The 25,521-nt window shown below is 33.6% G+C and overlaps 1 protein-coding gene across 11 annotated transcripts in view; it reads left to right on the top strand.

Annotated features, from left to right (window-relative positions):
* LOC105837894 (synaptotagmin-2) overlaps nt 1-10,148 on the top strand; it is a 68,340-nt gene extending 58,192 nt beyond the window's left edge. For 10 of the 11 annotated variants that reach the window (XM_036291751.1, XM_012683067.3, XM_036291752.1 and 7 more), the window contains exons 9-11: nt 8,554-8,674; nt 9,246-9,418; nt 9,881-10,147. In XM_036291751.1, the coding sequence (XP_036147644.1) occupies nt 8,554-8,674; nt 9,246-9,418; nt 9,881-10,084 (498 nt within the window). In that variant the 3' untranslated portion in view covers nt 10,085-10,147. Of the gene's footprint in view, nt 1-8,553; nt 8,675-9,245; nt 9,419-9,880 lie in introns of all 11 variants that reach the window. The other variant, XM_012683068.3, reaches the window with a different exon arrangement.
* Nucleotides 10,149-25,521: the final 15,373 nt, after the last annotated feature.

The following is a 25,521-nucleotide window of genomic DNA, read 5'->3' on the forward strand; positions in this document are numbered from 1 at the left end:
ATAGCTTGAGAGGCTCACCGCTTTCCTCGACGCGCTCCATTCGTACAATTCGAAAAATTAATATCTTAGTTATCATTGGAGATATCCAAAAATTATAGTAGACTTTTACGTTCATCTTGATGCCGTTTATCTTCCTATTAAAATTTGCACGATGCTCACCTTTCACTCTGTATAATAATTGTAATTATTTTTTTAGGGGGGGTCCCTTATGTGCAGTCAGGAGGCCAAAAAAAGCGATTCTTTGAGAATTCTTTGGGAAACACTGAATTGGTTTACTGTTACACAAGTTTTTGCACTTAAAAAAGTAACACTTCAATAATACTTTTTAATTTTTTTGTTAAAAAAGAATAAGTATTCATAAGTTACAGCTCCGTAAAGAAAAATGAAAAAAAGTCATCTTGCGATGATCACTCTAATTCGTCCTAGACTTATCTAAAATCAAAAAAACAAAATTTCGTTAGTTGGTGAGTATATCTAATGTCTAATCGAAAGATTTTGAAAAAAATTGGATTTAAAATTTTTTATAATAGTTTGAATTTAAAATATCAATTTTTGCTTAAAAATCGCGATCATTTTTATTTGCAAAATCAGTTGTAATTGAGAAAAAATAAAAAACTCACGATCAAACACTAGCTATTATCATCTAAAATAAGCATATAAAATTTTGCTTGGATTGGTACGGTAGTTTTTGAGTAATCGTGGTCACCGACTTGAAAAATGCTGTTATGAAAAAACGCATTCAAAGTTTTAAGTACTTTTAAAACATAGATAAAAGTTTTTTTTCAACTTACACTGAGTCATTTATTCAGGGATATAAAATAAATCCTCAGCTGCCCAGGACATTAATTTGCTCTTGTGTACGGAAAGTTCTTGCCTTACGAATACATTGCTACGCTCTATTCTCTGCTAGGCTTACGCGCGACTTATCTTCTTTCCTGGCATAATCGTGAATTTCATTTCAGTCAAAGGTTACTTCCAACTTAAAATCAATAGTAAAAATGATATTCCTTCGTTAAAGATACAGACGGGAATACATGTAACAGTTTTTACTAAAGATGCGCCATGAGGAACTATTTTCGGGATAATCTTCTATATAAGCTGATTATAACTCTCGTTGTTGTTTTTAATACAGCCGCCAACACATTTCTTTAATAGATTATCTTTAAAAATCAGAATAAATAGGTATGGATTTTTCAGCAGCTGCTGCAGCTTTCCTGCTGAATACATACGCGCGAAAGAAGGAATGGGCAGAGAGCTTCTGCAAATTTTCTTCAAATTGATTTGATATTTTGAGAGAACAATTTTAAGATATTCTACTTTAAGAAAAAATATTTTTCAGAAAATCGATATTTTTAAGATTACTGACTACACATAACCCCATAAAAATGGTCTAAGCGCGAGAGATGCTTTGTTCTTGATCCAGGTTCTTCAAAATTTGGATCAACAGCAGAGTATTTTTGTATGCTTTATCGATTATGAGCGGTATTAATAATGTAAACCGTATCTCATAAATTGATTGAAATTTATTGAGCTTGAAAGCAAAGAAATAACCACCATCAAAATGTTATACTGGAATCAAATAGCTAAGATTAAGGTCAATGACCATATGACAGAAGAGGTTAAAATTTCGAAAGAAGGCAAGGATTTCTCTTAGAGATCCTGTCTCCAATTCTCTTCAATCTGTATTTTAAAGCTATTTTCTAAAACATTCTCGAAGAAGTCAGCAAAGAACTCAAGACAATAATTCGATATGCAAATGATACTCACTAAACACCTGAAAGACATTGAGTTCTTTCTAGATCGAAACAATGAAAAGAGTAGAAGACATTCGAACTCAAAATGAACATCCAGAAGAGGATAATTTCACAGTCATTAATAAGCAAAAGATTGACAACATTAATCACTTTGGATGGAAACCATATTGAAAAGAATACGATGTTTTAAATACCTCGCCTGCTAACTAACAGAAGGAGGAATGTCAAAATAAAGATCAAAATCAAAATCGCTAAAGGAATATTCCAAAACCTAAAAAAAGTCGTGTGCAGTCGAGATTTTTGATTTGTGATATGCTAACATTTCACAAAATACCTTGTTCAATCCATATAATAGAGCTGCTCTATACGTAAAGAAAAACTCTAAGCTATAGAAGAACAAAAGACATTCTCAATGACTTGACTCGAAGCATTTATTTAAGATTGCAAGATGATAAGAAATAAATAGACTACGTCGCAAACATAGAAATACTCGATCGCATAATATACGATGTCCTAACCATAATAAAGCGCAGAAAAGTCGTATTTTAATCACATTTTCCAAAACAACAAATCTCATAGAATCTTATGCAGCTCATCATTAAAGGTAAATAAAATAAAAAGAAAATATGGAGGCGAAAGATTTGTAGATGTAGATTTAAAATCTCCGACAATGCTTACCATGCTTCATATTGTAATGCTGATATGGCAGATATAAAATAAGAAAGAATATCACATAATGGTTTCCTAGACATCCTATGTTTCAAATGTCTTTGAAGGATATTTTTAAAATATACTATGTATTATTTACTTTCATAATTTATTTATTATATTTTTCAAAAAATTGAAATATATGATTTTAATAATAATAATAATGGTTTATTCCGCACTTCCTTTCGGAGTTAGCGAAGTTTTTTAGAGATCCACCAAACCCCTTACAAAATCTGCTCCATTTCTTATATACCATCATATACAACATATAACATACATTATATAATCACGTTATACAATATCCTTGATGTTCCCTCTACACGACCTGGCCATTGGGCAGCCTTACATATTACACCACCATCCCCTCCTCTCTCTCTCTACTAACTTTCCCCTTTTTCCCTCTTTCTTCACTTTCTTTCTCCTCCATTGTCTCTCCTCCGTTTTCCCCAATCTCCCCCCTCTGCCTCACTTTTACGCTTCCATATCCCTTTCTCCACTTCTCTTTCCCTTAAATGTTTTCCTTCTCCTTCCTGTCCTTTCCTCCCCGCTGTCCCCTCTTTTTATCCGCCTCTTTTTCTTCTATCATATTTTCCCTCCCCCTTGCTTCTCCTCTTTTATTCCTTTCCGCCGCTCCTCTCTTGCCAATTTTCTTCTCTTTTCACCTCTTCCGCCGGGAACGTCAGCTGTTGCTCTTTCTTTGTCCTTCCTTCTCTCTCGCTTTTTCTCTTCTTCTCCATAAGCTTTCCTCTTCTTATTCCCTCTTCTTCCCGTTTCCCCCTTTCTCTTAGATATCGCCTCTATCCGTTTTCCTTTCTTGCCCTTTTTCTCTTCTTCTTCCTCTTTTCCTCCTCTTCTCTTCTCTCACTCCGCTGCCACCTCTCGCAGGGCCTTGTCTCCATTTTCTTCTCTCTTCCCTCTCTCTCCTCCTTCTTCACCAGCTCTTTCTCCACCTCCTTATCTTTCCGGCTTCCTTCCCACTCTTCCGTTCTCTCCTACGTCTCCTCTCTCTTTCCTCTCTTCCTTTCCGTACCTCCTATCCATTCGCTATCTTTCATTTCTCCACTCTCTCACTCTCTCCTCCTCTCTCCCTTCGTTTCTCTTTTCCTCTCCTATTTCTACCATCATCGTCTTTCTCCTCTGTCACTTCTATCCTCCATCTAACTGTTTGCTCCTCCGTCTTCTCATTATTAAGGTAAATGCCTCTATTCCCGACACTTATAAGGCCGACCCAACAAAAGAATGGTGTTGTCAAGTGACGAAAATAAATTGGATAAAGAGTTTTATACTGGTGGATAGCTTCATCCATGCACTTTCCAAAAATCGTAGACTCAATCCATTCCGTCAAATATTTTTCTAAATAGAGAGGAATAAAGGAGCACTAGTGCGTTCCTCCTCTATCGACCAGCTGTATCCTCTCTCCCTTCGTTTCTCTTTTCCTCTCCTATTTCTACCATCATCGTCTTTCTCCTCTGTCACTTCTATCCTCCATCTAACTGTTTGCTCCTCCGTCTTCTCATTATTAAGGTAAATGCCTCTATTCCCGACACTTATAAGGCCGACCCAACAAAAGAATGGTGTTGTCAAGTGACGAAAATAAATTGGATAAAGAGTTTTATACTGGTGGATAGCTTCATCCATGCACTTTCCAAAAATCGTAGACTCAATCCATTCCGTCAAATATTTTTCTAAATAGAGAGGAATAAAGGAGCACTAGTGCGTTCCTCCTCTATCGACCAGCTGTATCTAATGTCGACCAGGCATGCCTCCATGACCGACCACCTTTTTTTAGAGCATGCAAGGCAAAGGTTTCAAACAAAAAATAAACATAAAAACGAACATAAATCAATAATAAACAAAAAATATACATAAATCATGCAAATAAGTATTTTATTTTAATTCAATCAATATTATATCTTAATTCAATCAATATTTTATTTTGATTTAATCAATTTTACATCTTTTGCTTTTTTCTCACCTTTTCTTCTCGTTTCAAGCGTTTCCTTTCTGTTTCGGCTTCAATAATACATTTCTTTTCTTCAACAGCTTTTTTTCTTCTCTTCAACTTCTCTTTTTTATTTGGCTAATTCGCAATTTCTTTTTTTTTTCTTCGATATCATTAGTCTTCTTAATTTTTTCTAACGCTTTTGTCGCCTGATAAGCCTGCCACTTTTGAGAAGTCACAACGGTCGGAATTTTTTCTTTTTGACGTCGTCTTTCTTGTCATCTTTCTCGGTTGACAATGGCCAGAAAAGGGCTTTTTGAAATGGGTCGGAAACATTCTGAGGTATACAGAGATCGCTTGTCGTAGGTGATACTATTTCGCATGCCTGTGAACTGATTTGTCTGGCATATTCTGATGTTCTCACGAGAACGTCAGAATTAGGAGTCTGTCGCGATACTCTTGTTTCCCTTGAAATATGCATGGTTTATAAGCATTTTAAAGAAAAGTTGCATAATTGTTTTGAATTATGCATTTAGTATGTGCATATATAGTATCTATCGAAAGATCATTTTTGCGATCCACTTGTGGTCCTGGCGCCGTCGACTGCGATGAACTTCAAGTCGCTATTCGCTGTCCCAGCGCAGAGGCTGTAATCGCTGTCGGGATGCTGGTACGAAAGATCCATCGATTCATCAAGTGTGGAATGTATCTGCAATGTCCTTTTATCTTCACCTATACAAAAAAAGATTTCATGTTTAAATAAAAATCAACGGACGCTATGAAAAATCATTCCATGAACATGCACTTTTTGGACCAATTTCATGGTCAACGAGAGTTGTCAGCTGATGCAGTGAATTGTTCGTCGCGCTTTCCAGTAGAGATGAATCGACATTGAAGATTTGATTATCGCCGGGGTCCTCAATGACTTTTGACAATGAACCATCATCCTCGACTTTCCTTGTTGCCTCTGTAAGTGTCTCGATCAACTCGTCACAATGGACAATTTTTTCTGTAATAGTCGAATCGATAAACAAGTTGTTCTTATTAAAGTCAAGATTTTGCAAATCCTCGTACTCCAGTGTAAAACTGGAAATTTTTTTTTGCCCTGATTATTGACGTTAACAATTGCATGTTGAACAGAGATTACAACGACTTTGCAATCCGAATATTGCTGTTCTTCTCTCTCCAGATTCGTTGTTTCTTGCTCGGTGTTCGGCATATTATTCGTATTATCATGAGAAATTGTCGCATCGTTGCATTGTCTTTTCGAGTCTAGAGAAAGCAGGATTGAAAAGGAAAAGTTCATTAAAAAACCAAGCAAAAATACGATTCAAAAAAGAACCAATCAACTATGTAAAGATAAGCTATATAAAGAAAATGATCAGCAAAATAAAAAAAACGAAGAAAAGAGTAAAGAAGATTAAGAGATTGTCAGTATCAGTGTCAAGAGTTTCTCTTGTGCTCTGTTCGTTTGTTTCAACCGTTGATTTTAAACGGGAAATTAGTTTCTGATAATTCACAGCATCTGGATTTAATGGATGCAAATCACAAGCCTCAAATCCTCTACGTAGAATGTTAGAGCTGCTGAGCGTATCGAGAGCTTGTTTGAGTAGAGGTGCGAAGTGCTCCTTTCTCATTCGTTATGTTTCATTCTCCATTCAGTCGTCACTTTACGCCAGACACCTTTTGCTGTTCGAAAGAACACAACATCGAGTGGCTGTATTACATGTGTTGCATTGGGGTACAACGCAACGAGTATGATCTTGTGAATTCTACAGAATTCACTAAGCGCCATGGTTAGATGAGATGAGTACCCGCCCATGTACAGCACGACAGGAAATGCGATATTATTCGCAACCAGCCATAGATAAAATACGTTCGTAATATATTCAAAAAAGCTTTCGCTGGTCATCCACCCGTTCTCGGTTTTTCTTATTCCCCACGAATCGGGGATACTTGCGGATATACTGGTAGGGATCCTCTCGTATGTAAAAAGTATCATCGGCGGTGCCATTCCGCCAGCAGCATTGGCCGTGAACAAGATGGTCAAACATTCTTTATCATCATTATGAATAAAGTTGTACACAGCTTTATCTCCTTTTTTTACTAAAACTTTTTCGCTTTTTGGGCTGAGATAAAACGCTGACTCGTCACAATTAAAAATCCTTGTCGCATCGAGATCGGCAGCATTTTCTTTATTCAAATAAGTCTTGACTTCAGCAAACCATTTTCGTAAAGCATTTTCGGTGACTGATGATCGCAAGAACGATAAATTTTGGGCAATTCTTTGAGCCAACTCCGGGTGACGCTTCCAAATCCATCATACCAGCTGCGGCCTAGGCAATTGTTTGTAAATGGATTCTCTCGATTCAGTTCTTTGATAAGATTTGCCACATTAGGAATGAGGACACTTTTCGTGACCGGAAATCCGCATGCACTCATGTGCATCATCCACCGAACGATTTGTTGCTCTTCTTCGTCGGAAAGCACGGTCGAAGGTCCAAGGTTTCTTCAATAGTATTTCAGGCTGAGACATTTTGTCGATGATAGTGGTTTTCGGTACATTATATTGGCGACTGACTGTCCGAAGTCCTCGCCCAGCCTTTGCAGCAGTTACTTTTAAAGTTTCTTCTGTGTATTTCCTTCTCTTTTTCTCTTTCTTAGTCTTCGCCATTTCTATCAGATACATTTTTTTTAAGTAATCATTAATACTATTATTATAATACTATTATTATTGTTGTAATTATTGCTCCCATTTATATTATCAAATTTTTTCTCATTTTTTTACCGTCAGTCACAAAAATCTATATAGATATCTCTGCGTAATGTATTTTGTGTAGCAGGGAATAAATTATTGATTCTCATGTACGCAGACTTTAATCATAAACTTTACAGCATTTATGATCAAAGTCTGCGTACATGACAATAATACAATCGAACAACAAAATTTATAATATTTTTAAAACATTATTTTAAAATTTACAAAATTTTTAATATTTTTACAGATTTTTTTAGTGTTCGACAATACACTGATGTTTACATGTACGGCAACGGGGACATGCAGGCATTTTGCAGTTCCTAACCTCGACCATCGAATAAATAGAAAAATAACAGTTTCGACTGATTTTTGTTTCTAAGTATGGCAATCAAACTATAACAAACCATTTAGCGTTCGAATTATTCTTTACAAAAGAATTTTGAATGAAATACGGACTAGTTAGACTGACAATTTTTAACCTCACTCTTAAGAATACGCGTGGATGGTGACGTGTGGCAAGAAATGCGAAAAAAAGTATATTTAATTATTGTACTTACTCTACACGTTACAATCCTCTTGTATTACATGAATTCTGGAATTTTTCCACTTCACTAATGAACGAGCTGATGAATCAGCAGCCTCGTAAATAATGTTTCGCGTCAAAATGGTCGGTAGAGGGAGCATGGTCGGGAATAGTGACATTTACCTTACTCTCCCGTCAATTTCTCTCTCCACCACCACCACCACCACTTTTTCTTTGGCTGACCACGTGTTTGGAAACATCAATGTATGATTTTATGATCAAAGTCTGCGTATATCCCACAAATCTCCTTGCTGTATGGGAATATGTTAATATAAATGTATCTATCTAAATTCTAAATCTATCTAAACATTTTTAAACAAAGATTCTAAAAAATAATTATTGCATAACTTTTTATGGAGATATTAATACTGCTAAATTATTTTCTTATATTATTAATTTTTAAATATATTTAAATATATTTAATTTATAAAATATAATGAAAAATCATATTTTTTATATTATTGGTAATTCTTTAATTTTATACAAAAAAAGTAGAAATAATTTTTTTATATCTATAAATAAAATAAGGAAGCAGTTACAAAACTTTGTTTTTAAGTAAACTTCAACTTGAATATTTATAATTATAATAATGTATTAATAATTTTGATTGTTTATTATTAAATAGAAATAAACTTTTAGTTAAATTTTAATTTGCAAAATAATCATAGATTGCTATACATTTATCAGAAGAAAATATTGATACTTTGGATATGGTACAATAATAAGAAATATTTTTTATAAATAAAAATTTATTTAAAAATTTATTTCTAATTAATAAAATAATTTATTTAACTTGCACTATACACAGGAATTTGGCAACATTCTATTAGCTGTAAGTTATCTACCTACTGCAGAAAGACTGACTATTAACATCATGAAACTACGCGATATCAAATTTATACCGTCTGTATTAAACTTAAATGAATTTAGTAAGTATCACTTAGAGATATGCAAACTATTTCAATACGAACCGAATAAAATCAGATAAGATTTAATCCGATTCAGATTTTAATTTCTATATATAATTTGAATCCAAACTATTCGAAAGTTTTGATTCTAAGAAGTTCAAGAATCACTAAGAATCATTTCTCAACACAAATGTTAAAAATTGATGTTTTAAAGATATCTAACATGCAATGTCTTAAATATTTCTAACATTTTTTAGATATTTTACATTCCCGAACTTAAACATGATGCTATTTGGGATATATTGATAATTAATTTTAAAATGATTTTGTATCATAATAATCAATATTATTTTTTATATATACTAAATAATTGTTTTGCTATGTACATTAAAATATTTAATCTAATAATATAATTTTGTTGTTAATTAAAATTTATGTTTGAATAATTTGATTCAACTAAAGTTTTGTCAATTTGATTTGAATTCAAATAAAGAAATTCGATTTAATTCGACGTAAAAATGATTTATATGTTTTTATCACAATATTAATATTACAGTTTTTAAAATATTTTTGAACAATATGTCCATTGCAGATCCATACATTAGAGTATTAATGTTAAATGGAAAGACAGGTAAGAAGTTAAAAAAGAAGAAAACCAAATTCTTGCACGCCGTCGCACAGCCAGAATTCAATGAAACTTTGACGTTTGATTTAGCCGTCACTCAACTCGATGTCGTCCAATTTCTAGTGATACTTTGTAGTAAGGTAAATTGAAGAAGAAAGAAGGTTCTTCACTAAATAAAAATAATAATAACTTTACAATATAATTGAAAAGAAAATATATTTATATTAATCAACAGAAAAATACGTTTATAGTAATTAACAAATTAGAAACAATTCAGTACTAAATTCAATATTAAAATATTTTTGTTCTTTTCGTCCACCTTTTTACTTCTTATTTATTTTTATTTACTCCTATTCATCATTTCTTATATACAATTTATTAAAACTTTAAATTTAACAAATTAATTTAATGATTATAAAACAAGAGCTTTTGTGTAAAGACAGTAATACGACAAATATTTTACGACTATCATAATAACTTTTTAATTTGTTTATATTAAAATATCTAATTCTGTTTTTGATTTAAAAATCGTTAAAAATATTTTTATTTTTTATCAAGGATAAAATAACTAAAAATTTTATCAAATTTAACAATAATTTTAGGTTTTACCGGAAGGATTATCTACTAATGCAGTCGACGCGAGTGACAGCGAGGATTCTGTCAGTTCGTTCAAAAGATCTACCGATATTTTTATAGGTAAAGTGGCTCTTGGAAAAGGTGTGAGAGGTTCGACGGAAAAACTGCACTGGTTCTCAGTGCTTCAAAACCCAAGAAAACTTGTTACAGTTTGGCACACTCTAAAATAATAAAAGCCATTGTTATATTACTATATATGTGTGTGTGTGTGTGTGTGTGTGTGTGTGTGTGTGTGTGTGTGTGTGTGTGTGTGTGTGTGTGTGTGTGTGTGTGTGTGTGTGTGTGTGTGTGTGTGTGTGTGTGTGTGTGTGTGTGTGTGTGTGTGTGGTGTGTGTGTGTGTGTGTGTGTGTGTTGTGTGTGTGTGTGTGTGTTGTGGTGTGTGTACATAAGGGTAACCCAAAACATGTATGTCAACGCTCGTAAAAAGATAGAAAGGATCGAGATGAACATAAAAGTCCAATATTGTCTTGGGTTAGGTCTTAGATTAGGTCTTAAGTTAAGTCTATCAATAATTGAAGTATTAATTTTAAAATTAAGCGGATGAGAGCGCGCCGAGGGAAAAGCTCGATTCGCTCGAGCCTAACACGGAAGAAAAAATCTATCATGAATGTATGATAAGCTTTCATTAATTTACTGTTTACAATTACGATCGAAATTAATTAGATTATTTGCAGATTCCATACGTTAATATTTCAATTATTGATGGACCTAACCAAGACAATATTAGACTTTTATGTTAATCTCGATCTCTTCTACTTTTTTACGAGCGTTGACCCACATGATTTGGGACACCCTGTATATGTGCATATATATATATATATATATATATATATATATATATATAGTAGGGATGGGCGATACCCCACACAGCACACTTTATCCTAGGGATGTTGCTGGGATGTCATTTTAGGATATCGCAATATCGTTAGATATCCGTGGACCGTCTGAGATATCCAAGGGATGTACAAATGTCCACCGATTTGACATTTTATAGATATCTTAAACGATGTCCAGAGGATGTCCAAAAGATTTTCTGAGATATCGTAATATACCCTAGTAAAAAAATTTGTCAGAATTAAAAAAATTTTTTTCAGGATTTCTGATAAATGTTTCGATTTTTTATAAGAATTGAAACATTTCCCGGAAAAATTTAAAAAATAAAAAATTCTGATTACTTTAGAAAATTTTTGAATATTTCTAAGTATTTTTAAGAGTTTCTAAGAATTGAAAACAACTTAAACAAAAAATAAAAAATTCTAATTATTTCTACAATTTTGTAAAAAGAAGAAGACCATACAACATGTTTCAGCCAAGTCAGAGTCGTACCTATTAATCTCTATATCCGAAAAAACGATCACCCATCCATGTGTCAACCATCGCCAACGTTGCTTGACTTTGAAGACCGTACGCATTCTAACGCCTCGTGATGATCCATGAACACTTCTTGTTTATGCATCCATATTTGTTATACATTATTACAACAGATGTTGTCAGAAGGATGAAACATGTACAGTTAATTTATATTTTTATAAATAAATATAAAGTTTTACAGTTTTTTTACTCATTTTTACATATGCGCAAAATAGCATGTGGAATAACTTATTAAAAAGTCTGTTTTTGCTCTGTTCGTATAAAATCAAAAAAAACTTTTTATGTCATTTTTTATAATTTTTTGGTATTATTAATGTGCCACATTGTTTCGATAAGTGTAACTTTCTTTATGTTTTGTTTTAATCTACATTTCTTAGAGATTTAATTTACACTTTTGTCACTCTTTTATAATTTACTTTCCCCTTACACTTGATTTACGCTCCATTAATTACAGAGATAAAAGATATGATGGGATATTATTTGGATGTAATAGAATATCATAAGATATTAATAAAATATCTTATGATATCTTATAATATTTCAAAATTTTTTGGGGGGATATCGAAATATATTAATAAGATATCATAAAATATTTCACGATATTTTAAGATATTTTTATAGGAAATTTCAGATGCTACTCATTGGGATATCCGTGGGATCGCCTTCGTCTGTCTGGGATAATTTGAGATATCCTCAGGATAAAGTGTGCTGTGTGGGACAGTATCGATATTTTTTGTGTCAAATATCGATATTTTGGGGTGGCACTCACTTGGACACGGTTCCAATGGACATGGAGCATTTGGACACGGTGCTTTTGGACACGATATCTTGCGCATGGTTCAAATGACCACGGTGCATTTGCACACTGTGCATTTGGACACAAAAGAAATTTTATTAAAAATGTACACCAGTTATATGCACACGTAAAACTTGACCACCGGATATTTGCACACGAAAAAATGCCCACCGTTCACTTGGACACGTAAAAGTTGCACACCATTCATTTGCACACCGCTCAATTGCACACCATTCACTTGCACACCGTTCACTTGCCCATCACTCATTTGCACACCAAGAAATGCGCACCGATCATTTGCACACGGAAAGATGCGCACTGATCATTTGCACACGGAAAGATGCGCATCGATCATTTGCACACGGAAAGATGCGCACTGATCATTTGCACATAGAAAAATGCGCACTGATTATTTGCACACGGAAAGATGCGCACTGATCATTTGCACACGGAAAGATGCGCACGGATCATTTGCACACGGAAAGATGCACATCGATCATTTGCACACCGTTCATTTGGACACCGTTTATTTGCACATCGCTCAGTTGCACACCGTTCAATTGCACACCGTTCAATTGCACACCACTTAAGTCGCAAACCCATGTGGTGCAGTGAATGCTTTACACACACACACGCGCGCGCGCGCGCGCGCGGAGGTTGCAAGGGGGGCCTTCGGCCCCCCTCCCGCACTCACCCCGTCCAAGTCGCTAACCCATGTACACATTGCAAACGCAGCCACAATGTATGAATATTTAATATGAGTTTGATTGAACGGTGTGCAATTGAATGATGTGCAACTGAACGGTGTGCAACTTTTCGTGTGAAAATGGTCAGTGCGCATCTTTTCGTGTGCAAATGATCAGTGTGCATTTTTCCGTGTGCAAATGATCCGTGCGCATCTTTCCGTGTGCAAATGATCAGTGCGCATCTTTCCGTGTGCAAATGATCAGTGCGCATTTTTCTATGTGCAAATGATCAGTGCGCATCTTTCCGTGTGCAAATGATCGATGCGCATCTTTCCGTGTGCAAATAATCGGTGCGCATTTCTTGGTGTGCAAATAAGTGGTAGGCAAGGGAGCGGTGTGCAAATGAATGGTGTGCAACTTTTACGTGTCCAAGTGAACAGTGGGTTTTTTTTCGTGTGCAAATATCGGTGGTCAAATTTTACGTGTGCATATATAACTGGTGTACATTTTTAATAAAATTTATTTTGTGGCCAAATGCACAGTGTGCAAATGCACCGTGGTCATTTGAACCGTGCGCAAGATATCGTGTCCAAAAGCACTGTGTCCAAATGCACCGTATCCATTTGAACCGTATGCAAATGCACCGCTCCCGATATTTTGTATCGATATTTTGATTTTCGATATTAACTTGTATCGATATTCGAACAGGGATATCGAACTTCCGATACGATCCGTTAATTCCACAGATTTTTTGTTTTTTCGCCCGATCGCGAGTTCACACACTACTTTTTATTCTTGATAAGAAGCACCCGGAATATTAAAATGTAATTCGCTTAAGTTGTAAGGTTTAATTAGTTTAAGATAATTAGTTTTTATGATCATTTATATAGAGAATTGTATTAATAAGTTATATTAATAATTAATATTTCTATAACATTTTTTCTTATATGTGGAAATAATAAAACCAACATTAGATTACTTATCACATATGTATTTATTGTAATTGATTTTCTCTTTCTGACAGTAATTTGACCACTGCTGTTTGCAACAGAGTTCTATACTTAAACTACATACTTAAGAAGATTAGTTTACATTAATTACAAAACTAAATGACTTATATAACGATGATAACGGATAGCAGACCGCTTTGTTCTCAAAATTAAATTGAAATGTATCTAATAATAGAGGTATGGATTATTGGCAGTATTGAATATCGATACTATTAAATATCGATATTTTTAATGCGATTTTTTTAGTGTATCGATATTCTTATTTATAATACGTTGATAAGCAATATCGATATTTTCTACTGTATCGCCCATCCTTAATATACATATACATACACACGCACACACACACGCACACACACACACACATAGCGATCTGACATGGGGCGTGGCCAATATATATATATGCAACCAACATGGCGCCGATAAAATATTTGAATACATAATGTTTATACACCGAGGGAAATATGTCGAAGTATTGAGAACCAAATAAAGAAATTTATTTGTGAAAACGAAATATATATTTCTATAAAATGCATCTCATTTTTCTTATTAATTGGTTTATTTCTTAGGAATAAAATATTTGGAGTAAAATATAAGCTATTTTCCACTAAAAAATTTTAAGTATTTTTCTCTAATAAATGGTTTATTTAAATAGGGCGAATTAAATGTTTTATTTCTGGAAAATAAATTATTTATTTTTACGCACACTTGATGTTATCTCTTTAAATATGGTATATTCTATAGAAATATATTTTAGAAGTGTATTTCACAGAATATTTCACTGAAATGTATATTTCGTTTTCACAAATAAATTTAGAAACAAAAAAACGAAAATGCTTCCTGTAGAAAATATTATAATTAACGAATTATTAAAACGCAAAATAGAGAATATAATTAATGATAGATTATCAAATTCTGCTTTAGTGGAGCACAAGTGCATACAATTTAAATGAACATTAATTATAATTATTTGTTATAATTATTAATGTATTGCTAATTGTACATATTAACATTTTTTTTATTGCGGAGAAAATGTTTCAACATCCATTTTTAATAAATAGTTTTTAAATAAAAATAACTATTGCTGCAATCCAAGCTACACAATTTAATTATTTCCTCTGCTTGTACTGGCGACCGCCTAGAAGGCATCATGACAAATGTCAGATCTCAATATCAGATTCTTAATGAATGTTCCAGCCTTTTATCATCAGAGATTTACCGACGATAACTTATCGACTGCATCTCTAAAGACTGCATCTCGGTGACAGCTCCTTGGGTCGATGGCAAGTTAAAAAGTATTTAAATATTTTATATGAGGGGGAAAACTAATAATATCTATTCACTGTCACCTATGGGTCGTCCGAATCTTTAGAGATGCAGTAGTAAGTTATCGTCGGTAAGTCCCCGATAATGAAAGACCGGGCATCCATTAAGAGGATGCTAAAGCCGTGTGTTTTACCGACATTCTGTATTTATCACTTAATTTCGAATTGAATTTACAGAATTGATAATCCTTTTACACTTTTAAAGTACGTACACAAATGAACCCGGGGACGATTAGATAAAGACCAAAAATGCAAAAAATTTTTTAAAGTTTATTTGTTCATAAAAATATTTGCTTCAAAATACAAGTTATGTAGCTTATACGTACAAATAAATGGTGTTCCCGGGTTCGGAATAGATTGAGGAATAAGATTATAATCGTCAAATTACGATTACAAGCCGTACAAAAAGATATTTTAAAAATAGAAGCGCTTAAATGAATAAAATTTTTGATCACATAAATATGTTTTTTTACGGCTTGTAAACGTAATTTGACAAATATAGTCTTATTCCTTCTATTCCAAACTGCGAGACACCATTTATTTGTAAGTATAAGCTATATAACTTGTATTTTAAAGCAAATTTTTTCATGAACAAGGATAAATAATGACTTTGCATTATCGACCTCAATCAAGTTTGATGGGCAGTTTAGCATCCTCTTAAGACACTCACGCACGCACGCACCAAATCATTTGTGATCACGGTCGGCCGCGGCTCATTATGCATATTAGCACGACTTTCATTGAACTTCTTGATCCATTTTCTCAACATTCCCGTACTCATCACATTTATTTGTACGTATAAGCTACATACCTTGTATTTTGAAGCAAATATTTTTGTGAACAAATAAACTTTAAAAAATTTTTTGCATTTTTGGTCTTTATCTAATTGTCCCTGGGTTCATTTGTGTACGTACTTTAAAAGTGTAAAAGGATTATCAATTCTGTAAATTCAATTCGAAATTAAGTGATAAATACAGAATGTCGGTAAAACACACGGCTTTAGCATCCTCTTAAGAATTAATGGACATTGCGCTTGTATAAAGGTAGAACGGACCAAACTGAGAAGAAAAATCTTCTGCCATTTTGCAATTGTCGCAATAATTTACGAGTTAGTAATTAAGAAAAAATAGACATTTTGCCTGTCCTACCGCCGAAGGGAGCGGTGCATTTGCACATTTAATATAACGATTCAAATGGGGAGGTTCCGAAATGATCACGTTCGGATTGACCACAGTCATTTACAAGTGATTGCTGCTATATCTTTTCTCTTGTATCCACCAATTAAAACATTGTATTTTAAATTATACAATCGATGGACGTGGCCATTCTGGTGCCATCCTTCAAATGGACACGGAGCATTTGCACACGGTGTTTTTGTACACGATATTTTGCGCATCGTTCATTTGCACACCGACTATTCTTTCTTAATTAATAACTCGTATCACGTACTGCCCACACAGCACACTTTATCTTAGGGATGTCCCTGGGATGTCATTTTGGGATATCGCAATATCGTTAGATATCTATGGACCGTCTGCGATATCCAAGGGATATCCAAGGGATGCACAAATGTCCACCGATTTGACATCCTGTAGATGTCTCAAACGATATCCAGAGGATATCCAAGGGATTTCCTGAGATATCGTAATATACCCTAGTGAAAAAATTTGTCAGAATTAAAAAAATTTTTTTCAGGATTTCTGATAAATATTCCGATTTTTTATAAGAATTAAAGCGTTTTTCGGAAAAACTTTAAAATGAAAAATTTTGATTAATTTAGAAAATTTTTGAATATTTCTAAGTATTTTTAGGAGTTTCTAAGAATTGAAAAAAACTTGGCAAAATATAAAAAATTTTAATTTTAATTATTTTTACGGTAATCTTGTAAGAGGAAGAAGACTATAACAACATGTTTCAGCCAAGTCACTGCAGTCATACCCGTTAAAGCATGTTTAATCTCTATATCTGAAAAAACGGTCACCCATCCAAGTGTCAACCATCGCCGACGTTGCTTGACTTCGAAGATCGTACGCATCCTAACGCCACGTGATAATCCATGAACACTTCTTGTCCATGCATACATATTTGTTATGCATACATATCATTACAATATATGTTATCAGAAGGATGAAATTATGTATAGTTAATTTATATTTTTATGAATAAATATAAAGTTTTAGTTTTTTATTCATTTTTACATATGAGTGCAAAATAGCATGTGGAATAACTTATTAAAAAGTTTGTTTTTGCTCTGTTTGTATAAAATCAGAAAAATTTTTTAATGTCATTTTTTATAATTTTTTAGTATTATTAATATATACCACATTGTTTCGATAAGTGTGCTTTCTTTATGTTCTGTTTTAATTTACGTTTCTTAGAGATTTAATTAACGCTTTTGTCACTCTTTTATTACATTATAATTCACTTTTCCTTTTACACTTGATTTACGCTCTATTAATTAATTGTAGAGATAAAAGATATGATGGGATATTATCTGGATGTAATAGAATATCGTAAGATATTATAGCATATCTTACAATATCTTATAATATTTTAAAATATTTTTTTGGGATATCGAAATATATTAATGGGACATCATATGATATCTTAAGATATTTTACGATATTTTAAGATATTTTTGTAGGATATCCCGGGAGCTACTCATTGAGATATCCGTGGGATCGCCTTCGTCTGTTTGGAATAATTTAGGATATCCTCAGGATAAAGTGTGCTGTGTGGGTGATATTATTGTCCGTTTTTTGGTCAATACATTTAAGTAATTTATCCAGGGATGGACAAGTTTGTGAGGTTTATTAATCTTTACCGAAAAGATAACGAATTTTATAAGTTTGATAACGAGGATCCGATTTCTTAATAATTTTGAAATGGAGAAAGTTAACTTCGAAATCAATAGTTTATATTTGTTTTGTTCTAAAGGTTTTTCAGAAGTTTGGGTCAAAAGTTTATGTAATTCTGCTATTAACATCAGAGGATCGCGATTTGAGATTATAGCTTGATTAATTTGGTTTCTCGATCTTTTAATTCTCACACGTTTACCACCCTTCTTTGACATTTAATATTTAGGAGTTAGGTTAAAAAAAATTCTCTGTTGTCATATCTTGGACAGACAGAATTCAGACGATTTGTTGCCACGCTGACGTCAGCGACAGGATCCAAAAGATCTGTCTCCACACTCTCGGCAGCGACAGTTAAGATTAGATCTGTTGCCACACGAATGGCAGCGACAGAATTTAGTAAGGGAGTTTAAAATAATCTTTGAAAGAGAAATCGAGTTAATTACCTTAATTTATTTCGAAGACTAATTTCAAAACAACAAACCCTAAGGTTTTGAGCCTTGTTGATGCTACAGACTAACTGTAGATGAACGGAGTTGTTCGGCAAGATAACCAACAACTGAACTGAATACTGACTACAGATTCTGGTCAGACAACACTATAACATCCTGAATGAGAGATCCATTTGATATTTAAAAAAATTATCATAAAGATAATGTTTTTAAAAATAACGGTTTGTCTACAATTACTGCACACAAAAAATGCACAAAATCTAAATTTATCATGTATTGAATACAAAAACAGAATAATAAATGTACTATTCAATTTTTCTTAGAATATATGATCTATATAGTTAAAATTATCTAATTAACCATTTGAACGCTTCAAAGTATTAATGCTAAATAGATCACAATTTCTATCAAATTATTAAGGTTATGGAAAAAGATAAATTTAACAATGAAATTAATAAGTAAATAAATTAATACTATTTATTTTTAATATGTTTTGCAAAATTTAATTGCTTTTATAAAAAAATAATATAATTGCGTCAGTTTATAACATATATGTATATGTAGACAATAACAAGTACCCATATCGATGAGTTAAATTGGCATAGCAGATAGAGTACGAGGTTTGTAATCCTAAGGTCCCGGGTTCAAAATCTACCAGAGGCAAGTAAGAATAAAATAAATTAATATAATTTAAATTTAATTAATTAATAAAAATTTGTCCTAAATTTAGTATGTACTGTTGATAAAAATAATTTTAAAAAAATAAAATTTTTATTTTGTCAATCATCTATCGAGGCTCCATGAAGCTTCTACTAATGATCCACGAAACGTCCGTCAGTCATCCATCGAGGTTCCGTGAAGCCTCTATTAATGATCCACACAACGTCTAATAGACCTCTTTGACGACCTCTAATGGAGGTCTAATGGACGTCCACAATGCGGAACTGTGGATTTCTAATGGCTCTATATTGGACGTCTAATAGACGTCCACTGGAAGTTTAAACTTCCATGGCAGACGTCCATTAGACGTCTACTGGAGGTTTTATTTATATGTGGGTAAATGCTTTTCGGAACATGAAAATGCAATGATTTTTGGCGGTGTTACACTTATTTGAAATTACGTAAAATTTTGACACAAATTTTCATATGCGCTAATTTTGTTGGCCAGCCCTGCATAAAATGTTTTTCTCATTTAAAATGTTTCTTATTCAAAAATAGTGTTTTGCATTCACAAGCTAGATTTTATCGTGAATTCTGCTTTGCAAAAATTTCGGATTGGATCGTGACCAATACGTATCAGTGTGATATTGAAAATAGAACCATGAAATCTTCTATGCCTCTGAATCCGATAACAATTATTATAGCAGAAGAAGTGAATCTTTTTTAATGCGAAGGTTCGCATTTATTTGAATGCTTCTTATTGCGATTGAATGAGAAGAATTCAGAAGATATTCAATTGAATATCTTCTGAATTCTGCTTTTTGGCAAAATATCAATATTTTCTAATTTTTTTCAATCCGACGTTTTATGCAGGAAGTGTATACTTATGTATTGCACCTAATCAATCTAGTTGATAGAAGCAGAATTTTCAAATTTTATACGTGACAGCCAAAATTCCAGCAGATACAAAAATTAGCGATAAATTTTTATTGTGATATTAAGAAATCCGTCTATATCAGCAAAAATTTTTTTTGGGTGGAGAAATTTATACTGTAAAATTTTTGTACAAAACATTTTTTTACCTTTCATTTAGTTTACAAGTTATATCGAGAAACGATAAAAACGTTTTTACTTTTGCAGGGAGGTTTCATCCCTTCAAATTGTTTTTTAATACTAACTGAACATTTCTACATTCATGTGTTTTATTTATCTTCTCTACATTTATGCTAACTGGGAAAAAATGTTTCATATAAAAACATATATAAATGTATATAAAATATATCCATATATGTTTGTACATATGTTTAGTTTCGTTTCTTTTGTAAAATTTCTGTTTGATATAAAAAAATAATAGTCATACTGAAAAGACAGAAAATAATAAAAAAAAAGAAAACTAGTGTAAACATATATAAACATATTAAACGAATTTTTATTCTTACAAGGGAACGAACAGAACTGTCCCTCACCGATTTTAATGAGCTTTGGATATGTTGTAGAACATGAAAAAATATTATACTCATATTTTTTTTTAACGGCGTATCTCGACGTTTAGGAGACGTTTAGGTTCTCGAAAATAACGCATTTTTTCGTTTTTGGCGAATATCTTTGAAAATATAAGGTTTATAAAAAAATGTTTTATACAAAAGTTTTATGGCATTTTATACTTTTAACAATAGTATATTTAGATTTTTTAAAAATTTCAAACCTTTTAATTTACTCTTGTAATTACCTCTATCCCTTTTTTTCGACATTTTAAAAATTTTGTAAGAACAAAAATTAAAGAGCATTAAAAGCCGAATCCATCCATATATAATAATATATTGGTTCCATCATTCTCAATTATTGGCAAAACAATATGATAATCTCGTGCAAACAGATATTTTTATAAATTACCTTATATACACTCAGTCGAAAAAAAAGCGGTACACTTAAAATTTGTCAAAAAATCATGAAACTTCCAACAACAATAACTACGCGAGTAATAAAGATAGAAAGGTTTCTAAAAAAAGAAATTAAAGCTTCAAATGTCTACTTTAAGAATCGATTCATAAAAATTTTGCATAATAATTTTTTTCAAAGTGGCGTATGACAAAGCGAGAGCATGCGAAATTGAAAAATATTGATGCGAGTTTGCGACGATCCATGGCGTGAGGCAAGTATTGCAACTTAATTGGATAAAAGGCATGCGATAGAACAGAGTTTTCCCTTCAAAATGCTTTTTTACTCGTCTCGATACGATGATTTTTCGCTGAGATATGCGCATTTAAAGTAAAAAACTGCCATTTTATTCAAATGCGCATATCTCAGCGAAAAATCATCGTATCGAAACAAGTAAAAAGCATTTTGAAGGGGAAACTCTATTCTATTGCATGCTTTTTATCCAATTAAGTTGCAATTTTGCGGTTTTTCCTTAGCCTTGTGACAAATGTCGGTATTTTGTATGAGTTCCGCCAAATAAAATATTTTATTTCAATTTAAATATATGTTTTATTCCATAAATTTACCTTCCTTTTTGTTTTTGAGTTGATTTTTATTATTAAATTATTTTTGATTCTTTAATTTATGTTAAATATTGCGACGATATTTTCTCGGTTCATTTACAACTTCGTCGCGATTTTAACTCACACTACTTTATTTCTCCTAACCTCTGGGCACCAGGCCAGAAAAATTCACAAATTAGTTAACCACGACGGCTAATTACCCGGTAGTCCGCTTCTACATGAAATGGTAGAGGGGCGGACTTCTTATAATAAGATGTTCTTTCTCGGAGAGTGGGAGAGGAGGTTCACAATCACTAACGACTCATGTAATAATAATATAATAATTCATATATTAATGGAGTGTATAACAAGTACAGGGGTATAATTCTAATTAGCTGTTCGAAGATTCTAAGAACGTATCGGAGACACGATTAAGGCTCAACGTATCCACAATCATATCTGAATTCACAATACACTCAATAATCCCTCTGTACGGCGACAGTGTAATTATGATCTACAGCATAGCTCGGTACTACGCTAACGATAAACGTGATTCTCGTCGACGCTCGGGACACATACACGTCTACCCGCAATTCTACACGCGATTTCGTACATTAGACAGAAAGTTCGAACATATACGACGAGATATAGCCCTGCCCGTCGCGGGTCTTACACAAATCTTTGTGAAGCAGTTACGGCGCCTCGGTATAACGGCATCGTCCTCGGGTACTCGGTATCCTTGTCCGGAAGTCGGACCTCTCGAGATCTCGTCTCGGCGCAGTGCCCACCACTCGGGACCCTCGGTATTCTTAATCCTGGAACACGAATCTCGGAATCTCATTCTCTCGCGTCATCTTGGTGTCCCGCAAATCGCGCAATTTCTTTTTACATTGTGACTGTCGGCTCAGCGGCTCTCGAGGGGGAGAATTACAGAAAAAGCCTTATATTATGAAATGGAGTTTGACATCCGGTCCCCGGATATGCTCGGTATCATGAAAATTTCTTGCCGTGATATTCTCTTACGGCGTCTACCAACTTCTTTACTATCTCGCGAATCGCGGAGTGACCGTGCTGTCTCCGTCCTTACCGCGTCGAAGTGGTGGCCTTACAATGGTCGGGGACGCCGCTGGGGGCCCTTGGTTACCTTATCGAATAGTGACAAACCGTGAGCGGTCGGGGGCGTCGCGGACGCCGGTAGCGGCTTGCGCATCGATCGCGCTTCGATCCGCGTACACGGATCGCTAGTCGATGGGGGCGTTTGCTCGTCCTGTAGGATCTTAGTGTCCGAGGGCGCCTCTGCATGGTCGTGACACCGCGCGATTTGAAGGCTGCGGGTCGCACACCTCGATGGCCTCCCTTGTGGTTCTGGCTTCTACCGGATCGGCTCGGGGGTGATCAGGCCCCGTCCGGCCGACTTCTCGAGGCCGTGACGACCGCTCCTGTTGGGGTTTCCTCCGCCCTGGCCGATGGGTGTAAAGGTGCACACTACTTTCCCGGCGTCGTCTCTGGTAGCTCCCGGTTGCTCTGCTACCTTTCTAAACAGGACGTAACAGTAGTGACTGCCCCACGACTTTCCTTATGTATCTCGGTATTACCCTCAGATACTTGACCTGATTCATGGTCCTTCGGCTGTCCGCGGCCTCGCCGCTCGGTTGTCTATGCTCTCCATTGACAGTCCCTTGACGGCTGCTCCTCAATTTACAATTGGTCGTCTTGGCACACCACTCCACCCGCTCGCTATTAACTTATAAACTAAATTAGCCGAAAAGGGAAAGGCCGCCGCCCTCCTCTCAAGGTACAGCGCGGCCCTAAATGACTTTTCCTGGCCGGGCCGTTCCGCCCCTTGTGATGGGCGAAAAACGTCACGTCACAATATATATACGCAAATATATATGCAAACGATATGCAAATATATGCTTACGTATTAAATATATAAAAAGTGTTAACGTTTTTATAAATTTGCAAAAAAATTGTATAGGGACCAAAGATCTTCTTCCTATTACTAATGGATATTTTACTGAAGCTTCATGTGATGTGCCTGCGCGAGAACAACCAGCCCATCTACCCAAATAGCATTGGATGTTCCAAGGACGTCCATTTTAAGTCTAATTCAGGTCCGCATGTCCATGGACATAAAATGGACATTCACAGGATATCTATTATTGGAATTAAAACGGATGTTCTATTCAGAACGTCCTATGCTCGATATCTGATTTATGTCCGCACTTGGATCTTACTTTTATATAATTTATCTTTATTATTTTTATTATGTAATCTAAGAAATATTGTAAATTATATATATATATATATATATATATATATATATATATATATTATTTACAATATTTCTAATTAACATTAATTTATAAATAATAATAAATTATATTATTTTTAATTTTCAAAAGGTTTATTTTAATTGTTCTACTTTTAGATATAATATGAAATATGTAATATGAAATAATACGTATTATTTTTTTATTTGTTATTAACATTATTAATTATTGGTATTTTTTAAAATGTTTGTTATAACCCAGGTAGCAAGCCCACGTCATTTTGACGTCCCAAAATGGTCATATCTGGTCGTCAAAATGACCATTTTTTTACATGACCTAAAATTGATGTCATGATGTGACGTCATTTCGAAGTCATATTTCAGTCATGATCTGATGATTATTTTCCCAGACAGCACGCATCCAAAATCGGGACATTAAGACGTATTTTAGACACGATCTAAAGCGGTGTCTACATTTAAGGCGTAAGGCATAAGCATATTATATAAGCATATTATATTCAACTTTAAGAGAACTTTTTTAAGAAAACATTTAGATATCTTGAAAATGATGTCAAAATGGTAACATTTATTAGAGACGATCTACTAAGAGCGGTCTTTGAGATATCTCATTGAAGAGTTTCATTTAAGTTTCTTGAAAATGTTATCCTTATGATATCAGCTTATTGTCTCATAAAAGATATCACAATGCTGTTCGATTTTTGAGCCATGCACGTCGTAGTTGACTCAGAAATCAGACAACACTATGGCTGCGTTCCGATATTCACTGCCAGTACTGAAAATCTATAGTTTACGTCACATATACTGTAGATTTTCAGTACTGATCAGTAAATATCGAAACGCAGCCTATAACATCCTGAATGAGATCCATTTGATATTAAAAAAAATTATTATAAAGATAATGTTTTCAAAAATAACGGCTTGTCTACAATTACTGCGCACAAAAAATGTACAAAATCTAAATTCATCATGTACTGTAAAAAACAGGATAATAAATGTACTATAATTTTTCTTAGAATGTATGATCTATATAGTTAACCATCTAATTAACCATTTGAACGCTTCGAAGTATTAATTCTAAATAGATCGCAATTAATTGCATCAAATTATTAAGGTTATAGAAAAAGATAAATTTAACAATGAAATTAATAAGTAAATAAATTAATGCTATTTATTTTTAATATGTTTTGCAAAATTTAATTGCTTTTATAAAAAATAATATAGTCGCGTCAGTTTATACATAGGTATATGTAGACAATAACAAGTACCTATACCGATGAGTCAAATTGGCGTAGCAGATAGAGTACAAGGTTCGTAATCCTAAGGTCCCGGGTTCAAACCAGGGTTGCAAAGATTTAATTCCTTTTTAGACTTAATTCACAAATAATTAAAAATTCCGAAAGGGCTTGTGAATTAAAAGTGAGTTTAATTCATAATTCCGAAAAGGCTCGTGAATTAAAAGTGAGTTTAATTCACGATTCCGAAAAAGCTTGTGAATTAAAAGTGAGTTTAATTCAAAATTCTGAAAGGGCTTGTGAATTTAGTTTGAAACAAGTCCAGATGATTGGATTAGAAAACAATGAATTAATTCACAGATGATTGATTTAGGTCCCGTGCGAGGAATGAATTTATATTTATGAATTTTTATAATATAATATAATATAATAAATACAAATATTAT

This window comes from Monomorium pharaonis, chromosome 9 (genome assembly GCF_013373865.1).
Source record: "Monomorium pharaonis isolate MP-MQ-018 chromosome 9, ASM1337386v2, whole genome shotgun sequence".
Lineage (NCBI taxonomy): Eukaryota > Metazoa > Arthropoda > Insecta > Hymenoptera > Formicidae > Monomorium > Monomorium pharaonis.